Here is a 10084-nt window from a genome sequence, read left to right as displayed (position 1 = left end):
CAAATTTTCAGGCGGATCGAGGGTCATGAAGAAATCGCCGAAGTTTCCCTTTAACAAAGGAACTTTCTCCATCCGGAAAACGTAAAACAAACTGCGCTACACGTATCAATCTTAGGGGAACTCCCAAAGGACATTTGCGTAAGGTGCGTCCTTCGGTAAATTGGCAGAATCGAACAGACAGATCGCCAGTCGAAATGAATGTAATTGATTACTTTCTGTAACAAATATGTTAGAAACATTTATTTTAATCGTTCCTCGAACTTGTATTCCTCAGTAGTGATCACACAACCCCAGACGGATAGGATGGCTAAGATTAGAGCTTCAAGGGCTCCCAACGGTCCCCCAAGCAACTTGGGGCTGGGCATGCGCAGACGTTCTGCGCATCCTCCGTGCGACGCCCCATGCTGCTGGGGAAACCTAAGGCATTAGGTCCCTCCATCCTCCCTCTTGAAACAGGCAGGGCCGGGGATCGAGCCCTAAATAACCCCCAAGGCTGCAGTGCGAGCTCCCAAACATAATTCTTTTTCCTTCGTTAGCTTCGAACAAATGTCATGTTGCACTCGCCACGTGAATCGGGGGTGATCAAGGTTGCGTCATCGTGGGGCTTTCCAGAGCACGGAAAATAACGGAGTATCGCTTATCGATCACCGTTTGATATTTGTCCAAACGGACGGTTACGAAAGGTATGTTCGCGCGCAACTAAATGGAACATGTAAGGTGTCCCCATCGAGATGTCTCGGCTCGCCACATGACGGCGGTCCTTTTATCGCGTGAGATAGAGCAGGTGAGAGATCCGCAACACCTCGATAAGACGATCGGAGCTCGGACATAAAACAGCCGACTTTCCATCCGGCCGGCAACACAGCGTCGTCGTAGATTCACGGCTGCCAAGAAACGAACTGCCACCATGAAGGCTGTCATCTTGCTTTGCCTCGTCGGAGTCGTCGTGGGTAAGTGATGTTCCCGATCTCTTCGAACCAGTACGTAGCGAAAAAAAAAATAAAATGCACCTTTCCTGTACGAGCAAACGCGCCTATTCGGCTCGCATATTAAATCAGAAGAAGACAGACTTCATCAGTGCGTGATTCACATTACCAACAGCAGTCTTGAATCGTAACTCATTACAGTAACGCATATACTTCGTTACTTTTTCGGTAACTTTTAAAAGTAACGCGCTGCCTTTTCGAGATGTAATTCTGTTCTATTACTACTCTAGTTCTATTACTTTTCTTAGAGTACCTTCGAGGGAAACAACGTTACTTCTGCCCTTACTTTTCACAATCTTTTCAGCATAAAAACGTCATTAAACGAACTTGAGTCAACTTTTAAACTTGGAGGAAAGGAGGAGGGATGCATTTTTTTTTACTTTTTTCTCGATTTCTATTTTCATGAAAGAGATAACTTAAAATAAGTTACTTTTAACAAGTACCTATGTTGTAACTGTTCCGAATTACTCTTTGACAGTAAGTAACGGTAACTTCACTGCGTTTACCTGAAAGTGACTAATTGTGACCAAGCACTTTTTTGAAGGTAACTTACCCTAGGCTGAAGCACTCCAGCCCTGACATCGTTCAAGACATGTGGTTGTCCCGAATTAACCGAAATGTCTTTTCCTGAATGTAAGAGGACACGATATTTTTATAGGACGTTCAGATTTGCAATGCGAGACAAATGAAGACGCTGCTAGGTGCCGCATATAAAAGCGTGCTGGCTAGGTTGTTTCTTATCCTCTTTTATAAGTCAAGCCGCGTTATGCATGGCGGGTACCGGTGAGAAGCAAAATCCATATGCGTTCCGCTTCTGCCCACCAGGTTCTTGGAACGCAGCTCGCGCTGTGGGGGGATATATGGAAGTAACCCATTGACAGGCTTTCTGCGCAAAGGAGGCTATGTTTTGACCATGGTTTTGACAGGACTGCAATTTCTCGGTGCTCGTGAAGTAAGCACGAGTGATCACAAGATTGCCAAGGATACCCTTCCGTGTATGCTGCACGTGCTTGAGAATGGTCGGTGTCAGTTGTTGTTTGTCGTTCAAGTGGCTCACTGAGAGCTCAAGAAACGACACGCCTCTTGTCTTGCGTCCTTCAGCATTCGCTGCATGCCGCATTCTCATTGGGAGCGGAGCGACAGTAAAATCCTCGAGATTGCCTAGCGTTTATTAAGATGTCAGAATTGACAGGGCGTAGCGCTCCCTGTGCGTTGGACAGAATTGACAGAATTGCGCCTCAGCGATGCATTTGCTTCGTCTTCACTAGTCGATCGTGTTGTCCAAAGGGGCTTCACACTCCATTCTCAGAGGACGTCACCGCCGGTGATAGAAGTACTGCTCGTCCCTGGTGTGTAACTCTTCACACGGCAGCACGACTCTGGAAGGTTGCCGTCAACAAAAATCGCAGTAGGAAAAGCCAGCTAAGTACACTGTATGTGGAAAGCGGGAAGTTAATCAAAGCAATTGTCGTTTCTGCTGCAGATCACCAGTTTCACTGGTGGGTGCTCGTCTGGGCTCTTGAAGAACTTAAAAGACGAGGCCTGCACCTCTCTCCCTCCCCTCCCTCCCTCCCTCCCTCCCTCCCTCCCTCCCTCCCCCCCCCCCCCCCCCCCCCCGCGAAAACGTCATTTCTAGTGGATTAACACAGCTCCGCCTGTTGTACGGTTACAGGCTAAGAGTTCAGGTTCAGGGGAAACTACTCGAACCTCTTTCTAGTTAAGCAGAGTGAACGCTGGAGGGGAGGTCGCCTTCCCTCCAGCGTTTGCTCTGTTAAAAGTAGAAACAGGTGGGGGAAGTTTCCCCCGAACCCTTCTCGACCTGTGACCAACTGCAGCCAGCGTCAGTGTCGCCACCAGCGCGTCCTTCAGTGCCTCACAAGGAGCGCGACGCTAGCAGGTGGCAACGCCAAGATGCACGCTTCTGACGCCTTGCGCCGTACTCCCCTCAAGCTTCGGCATGTTTTCCGCTCAGGGCGGGTCGGGGATGCACTAACCATGACGTCATGCGCAGGCCTTGTCTTCTATCTGACATTTGTCTCAGTGCTCACCACGCAGTCAGGGTTACAAAACTGCACGCTGTTTCCCATCAAAACCACAATCGCGAGATTCACTTCGCTGTCCCTCTAAAGGACACGACGAACGTAAATTCTTGCCAAGTCCTCACGATTCTTCGTTCTGTCTTGGCAGCCCAGAGGAATGCCATCTGCAGGCTCCCCAAGGTGGTGGGACCCTGTAAGGCTGCCCTCCCTCGCTTCTACTTCAACTTAGACACCGGCCGATGCGAGGACTTCAGGTACGGCGGCTGCAAGGGCAACGAGAACAACTTCCAGCTCATCGAGGACTGCAAGAAAGCGTGCGAAGGTAAGTTGCGCCGCACCAGAGACCCCACAGACCAGAAAGCCTGGATTTCAGAGTGAGGGTAACCCAGACCATGGAGAGCGTTTTGCAAATGAATGGCGGACGCCTCCCGCGCAGTCGCAAAATGCGCATGCGCTGCGTTTTTACGTGGCGAGGGAGAAAGTGGGCGGAGAGGCAGAGGCGTTTGCAGACGGTCACCGCTCTCATCCTATCCTCGGAGCTCGTAGTGCATAAGCCACGTGACTCCAATCTAGCAGTTGTAAACACTCTGCAATCTAGGCACACTAACAGATATCACTGTTAGGGATTGCAAGAACCTCGGGTTCTGTGCCTCACTAAGCGACCAATATCGATGTTTATTCGTTGGAATAAAAGAAAGAGGTTATTTGGCAACCTTTTCGCCGTCTGTTTACGAATATATAAACTGGACCACGTGCGCGAGAAAAAAAAAAGTTAAGAAGGCAAAAAAAGAAAAAATCGAAACATGAAAACGTTGTTCCAAGCAATTTTTGTCGAGACACGAACCACACGAGGGTATCTGCGGTACAACTGCGAGATTGCTTCTAACGGGACCGTGGTTACGGTATGTGCGCAGTAAGAACGCTCGTTTCTCGCCATTGCGGAGCGCAAGTTCGTCTGCTTCTTGCCCAACGGCTGTGATGAGGTCAGAAAGCCAAGATCTCACTGGCTGATGGAAAAAACAGTGGGTAGACCTCAAGGCATCTAGCATTGAGCTCTACCCACTATCCTTACAATCAAAGCCTATCAGAGCTCGGTGTCGTTTTGACGTCACCGCAACCCCTGAGCGAAGCAGACGACTTGCTGTGCGCATACAGTGAAGCAAGCAATGTTCAGTCGGCGGGAATACGAGTCCCAGTCCAAAGCTGACACAGCACTCGTGTCCGAACTCTGCACCCCGTTGGCCCTCTTCGGGAGACGCCACGAACTCGGCACTGCAACTTTCTTACTGCTGACAAAGGCAATAAGATCTGATCTGATGCCATGAATAGACCAATCTTGTCATCTGCGAGCTACCGTCTACCCTGTGGGACGCGTTCTGAGCATGCGCATCAGCTCTTTTCTGCGGAATATCAGGCGCAGCTGGCACGCGTTCAAGGCACGGTGACTCGGCATATTTTTCGTCTGGTGATAAGCAGATTTGTTGTATGTAACAAGTTAGAAATAACGCGTTGGTTGTGTCGAGTTACTTTCTTCGGTTACGAAGTAATGGCTTGTCTTTTAAAAATAAAAAGAAAACGGGTAAGGTCTTTTTGTTTTTGATCGAGTAACAAGTAACGCTATTTAGCTACTTCTGAAGGAGAACGTGTCTAATTTGGCTTTCACCCTAGCTTGTGTCTGTCACAGGGACGAGCTGGGGTGAAAGCAAACGGGATAACCATTTGGCTTTCACCGCACCAGAAAGACAATAAGAAAAAATGTACACAAACTATGTAAGCTTGCCCACATTTATATAAGAAGCGAAGCACCATTAATGTCAAGAAAAAAAAATTGATTGGTTGCCACTACGTAAGAAAAACGATGCATTCAGAGTAACGACAGGGTTACCCGTTGATCTTGAGCTGAAGTACCCCGTTCCTTTTATAATCTCAGTAACGAGTAGCGGAATTTAGTGTTGTTTTTTCGTAACGTGTACTCTCCCGGTGGTAAACGCTGCAAAGGTGTACGGCGAACTCATCGATAGCCGACGCCAGCGTGTTCCAAGCTTTTGCGTCGTTCACCATCCAGCTCCCGAGAGCACGGGCAATGACTACGAGCACGCCGATTTCGAGACCAGCTGCAAGGTGCCCGCCGAGGTGGGACCCTGCGCCGCGGGCATGCGGCGCTGGTTCTTCAACGCCAACACCGGCGCCTGCGAAACCTTCCTCTACAGCGGCTGCGGGGGCAACGACAACAACTACGAGAGCCAGGAAGAGTGCGAGTTCGTCTGCCAGCCCCGTACGTGCACCGGTTGATTCAATTTAGTGCGATAGAGTACAGTATAATACAGTTTGATCCGTAACTCTACAGAAGCCTTCGAGTGGCAGTGGTCGGCGTTTGGCTAAAAGACGGTTTCTTCGCAACTCTGAAGATGCTAGAGCCACAGTACCACTGTAGCTCAGACATCATAAAAAAACAATTTACGGTTTTCGCGGCATGCATGACAACAGAATTACCTGCGGGCGCGTTTCAGGCATGTTGGAGGCTTGGTATCGAACCAGGGACCTCTCCATTTTAGGTAGAGTGCTATACCAACTGAGCTAACCAGGCGTTAGACTTCAGTAGAGCTCCTGGTTAGATAGAGCCCATGGTTCGATGCAAAGACCAGGTGGAGTTTTTTTTTTTTTTTTTTTTTTTTTTTTTAGTCGCGCACTAGTCACCTAATTGTGTTTGGAGATTCCTGTTTGTTCTTTGTCCCCTTTTTCCCCTCCTTCACTGATTATTACCGTTTCTTGTCCAGCTCGCTGCACTTTTGAGTTACATAACAAAATAATAACTTTAAAACACACGCCATTCACCCTTGTTGGTGTTAACCTGGTGGCACGGCAGCCGTTAAAACCCGTTTGCTCTTATGACGTCCAACTCCTGGTTAGCTCAGTCGGTAGAGCGCTCCACTGAAAATGGAGAGGTCCCTGGTTCGATTCCAGGACCATGCGGAATTTTTCAGTCACGCACCAGTCACCTGTAGCTGTGTTTGGAGATTTGTGTTTGTCCTTTGTTTCCTTGCTCCCCTTCTCCAGAGATTATTAACGCGATAGTGTAATGGAGCTCGTGTCGCAGAAAAACCGGCGTCGGAGGCGTGACGGAAAAATCCTGATTGGTCGTTAAGGTCATGACGTCGCAGCCACATGACCTCGCGCCAGAATTTCGAACAACCCACAACGCTCACGTGAAACGCGACGACACGCGCGGAATGAAAGTGATTAAAACATGACGCGTGTCTCAAATGATTTCACTTTGTAAAGTAAGTCATTCACCGGGGGACTCGAACCCACGACCTTTCGGGTTGCGAACCAGACACGCTACTGAGTATGCCACTCAAGGCACGGTTGCACGGCGAATGAGAAGGCGATGCGAACGGGGCCCGATGACGCTATCGCGTTCCACTCTTTCATCGTTATCTTATCCAGCTCGCTGCACCTTTGCATTAAATTCATTAACATTATATTCCCAGTTTATTCTTAATGGTTCCGTTCAAAAGTCGCACTCAGGTATTATGTGCCTCGCAAATATGGGTTCCGAAGCTGACGCCAGCAAGTGTCGCTTGATACAGAGAAACTATTGAAGGCTCCGGCGAAACAGAATGAATGCAGAAAATCGCCCCCATGCAAGTATACCAAAATAAAATGAACAAAAGTACGCGAAACCCTTCTGGAAGACAGACTCAAACAAGCGCAACCACCAACTAGTCTATCGCAATAATACTAGACTGCGTTCCTAAGGTATCTGTCATAGCATAGTAAACAAAATAATATGCATATGCATATATAATCCATGTGTGAAAAAAAAACTCCTGAAACAAAACAAAAATAAAATAAAAAAGATGACACAATTTGAGATTGTATCAATTTGAGCAGACTCGTAATACAACCGTTTTTCTCTTTCATTTTTGCAGAATGAAGTCCCCATTTCGTCACCCCAGCCATCACTCTTGGACCAGAAGTATACCAAGAGGAGAAATAAAATGCACTCCACACGAATCTGTCTTCAGCACTTCACTGTTGTCAAAAGTCGCGCAGTGCTGAATTAGCAGTGCTGTGCGACTAGTTAGTCATAATATAGAAATATAGAAATTAGAGAAAAGCTCACTAAAGAAAAGCTCACCGGAGAAAAGCAAACCGAAGAAAGGCTCACCCACTTTGTGGCGGGCCCGGAGGAAAGCTAATAATTTCGTTTAACACTTGAGACTTGTGTGAACGAGCCGTTTAGGTGGTGGAGAAGAAGGAAAAGTTTTAGTCAAATTCGGAAAAGACACACCTACAACAAGCTCGATACCAGCTCACTACCACCAGCTCACCTGCGCACTCACAGTGGCGATGTGGGCAAGTTGGTTTATGTTTAAGCAATACATGGAACAGCGCACAAAACAACGAAGACAGGAGAGAAATACACGAGTCGAGATTCCGCAGCTCGTGCTGTCAGCGCTCGTACCTCTCTCCCGCCTTCGTTGTTTTGCGCGCTGTTTCATGTATTGCTTAAACATGAACCAACTCGCCCACATCGCCACTCTAATGAGGTACACATTGAAAAAAAAATCCGATAGTGATGCGATGAATAGCAACAAGCACATATGGCATCCAAACATAGTTGAGCTCAGGGAATGCTTTTCTGTCGAGTGAACGGTCGATTGACGAATTCGTAGAACAGCTTTCTCCCCATCCGCCGAAAAGGAGATTGTCTCCACGTCCGACAGTTTTTCGGTGAGCTTTTCTTTGCCACCCAATAATTATGTTTACGATGTAACACTGAACTTGCCGTAAGCGCGTGAAACGATCTGCATCCGGTTCGCCAAATGCAAAAGACGGAAACCTCCGAAATAGGTAGCAAAAAACAATTCTTGTCGAAATCGCTGCTCAGATATCTCGAGATTCGATAGCATTTCGAGACATCGAGACATAAGCAGCCCATCATGGACTGCTGATGAACTCCCGACGTGACTCTCGGTGTGTCTCACCTAACACCATGAAATAAAACAGCGCAAAAAGGTACAAAAGGAATTGAGACAAGCCGGACAGGGCAGAGCGCTGTCCTGTCCGGTTTTCCTCTTCCTTCTGTACCTTTTTGCGCTGTTTTATCTCATCATGTTTGACAACTACCAACTAGCCCAGCTTTCAACCTTATTACTGACCTAACGCGGTTGGCTTTGTCAAATTGAGTATGGTTGGAAAGGTAGGTGCCGACGAATTTCAACGTTTTAGAATAATTTACAGCGTATCGTTGTTTTTAAGGATATCCGCATAAGGGACTAAACAAATTGTGTTTGTGTGGAGTCACCTAGCGAAGACGTCGAATCGCGCGTCATTTCCCTTAGTTGCCAGCTGTCAATAGCATCGGCCGGAACCCGTGATGGTCAAAATTTAAATATATTCGAAGTTTCAAAGGAATAGACTGAATACATCAATCAAGGTTGTATTTCTTCGTGTTTTCATTGCTGCCTATAGTCGTCTCAAGGGTTGGTAAAAAAAAAATTTGTTTATACGGCCTATCGATCCCCTTCGATATTTATCTCTGAATGAACAAAGGGTGCTTGCACGCTGCCTAAGAAAGGTTTGTTGCAATCTCCGTATCGAGATGTCTACACGTTCCATGTAATCTCGAGCAGTAGTGTCATTAATCCCTCAGCCTGATAATGATTCCCATTGTCCCATGATATGGGGCTGGCGCGGGAACTTTTAGAAACTCTAATAAAAACAAATCAAAACGTGAATATATACAAAAAAAAAAGAAGGTCGGGGCTTCATTTATCCGACCCAAATGGTAGGCTGTCATGGTGCAATCTACCATGCACCTTGAAGATTGCCATCTCGATTTGCCCTGAGGGGGTCTGCGTTGGGAAGATCGCGCACCTATTGGTGACTCCAGCGAAATCGATGGAACCTGGTGGCTAGACCAGGAAGTTGTTTCAGCAGGTTCGCTCTGCAGCCTTCTCGAGCGCATCAGATATTCACAGCGCCTGACGGTAAAAACACAAAGCCGTGAAAGCAGGTTCAAAAACCCGTGGTGAAAAGCGCTCACTGACAGCTTAAGAAACAAGAGGCGGGGTCAGCATCTCCTCTGAATTGACCCCGTAAGTGAGGACCATCCAAACAAACCGTTGCTAGGACCGTTGTTATGGACAAATATATGCATAAGGGCTCGACGTGAGCTTAGACATAGTCCGATAAAAGGTAAATCATGTTTGGTAAGCATTGTGTCTTCTCAATATCTAATCATGAAAACTTTTTTCTGTCGTCTCAGTACCGTAAGCGATGAAAAAAAGCCCGTAATAAAGTTTCACAGCCGCTTTTACCTTGCTAGCAGACGAAATAAAGGCTTCCCGGATTGAGTGGTTCTTTCTGAGAAAGTACATGGCCGCGTTGAATGAGGTTGGTGGCGATCGACGAAACTTCTTTTCTCGGGTTCAACAGTCTGTGGCATTTCGGAACGGAAGAGAGCCCTTGCACAGCTTTGATCGACGCTCCAGGTGCGCATGCGCGCGAACACCTTTCCGTGGAGCTCGCGTTCGCAATATTTGAAAAGGTGAAAAATTAAAACACTGTGAAGCCTAATCATGAACGACGACAACGTGAAGAGCATCAAGGTCGAAGCGCAGGCCATTACACGTTTGAAGGATTTCTGAAAGCACAGTTGCTTTAGTGCACATCAGTGTGATCAAACGAGCTATGCGTAACGGATACATATTGTCGCAGAAGCAAACGGATAGACAAGCGTAAAACAGAAAATAACGATTTAATCCGCGAAGTTGTGCTAGAAACAAAAGAAAGGATGAGCGTCGACGGCCACAGCAGCAAGCGACGATGCGTCGGCGAGACAGCTGGCTGTGAGTCGCCAAAGGCGCGCTCGACTTTTTATCTACTTCTATACTCAGCAACTCGTTCACTCGACCTAAAATGATCGTTAGTAAGCTAAGGCGAGACAGCCTATAGGGCGAGAGAAAGAAAGGCCGGAGAGGAGGAAGCATACGAAACGCTGGAGAGAGGAGGCTCTCTTCAGCGTTCCGTCTGCTTCCTCCTCCCCGGCCT

The 10084-nt window shown here is 47.5% G+C and overlaps 1 protein-coding gene and 1 non-coding gene across 2 annotated transcripts; both read left to right on the top strand.

Moving 5' to 3' along the window:
* Positions 1–682: 682 nt before the first annotated feature.
* Positions 683–7042, top strand: LOC115319335 (boophilin-H2). The gene is made up of 4 exons (XM_029979275.2): positions 683–950; positions 3174–3347; positions 5091–5300; positions 6958–7042. Exons 1-4 carry the CDS (start codon positions 908–910, stop codon positions 6960–6962), a joined length of 432 nt encoding a protein of 143 aa, XP_029835135.2. The 5' UTR covers positions 683–907; the 3' UTR covers positions 6963–7042.
* Trnaf-gaa lies at positions 5926–6001 on the top strand. The gene has a single exon. It is a non-coding gene; the product is annotated as a tRNA-Phe (tRNA).
* Positions 7043–10084: the final 3042 nt, after the last annotated feature.

The sequence above is a fragment of the Ixodes scapularis genome, unplaced genomic scaffold (assembly GCF_016920785.2).
Source record: "Ixodes scapularis isolate PalLabHiFi unplaced genomic scaffold, ASM1692078v2 PGA_scaffold10__122_contigs__length_95168666, whole genome shotgun sequence".
In the NCBI taxonomy this organism is placed as follows: domain Eukaryota; kingdom Metazoa; phylum Arthropoda; class Arachnida; order Ixodida; family Ixodidae; genus Ixodes; species Ixodes scapularis.
Note: the sequence above shows the minus strand (reverse complement) of the source record. Positions and strands in the feature narration are given on the sequence as shown.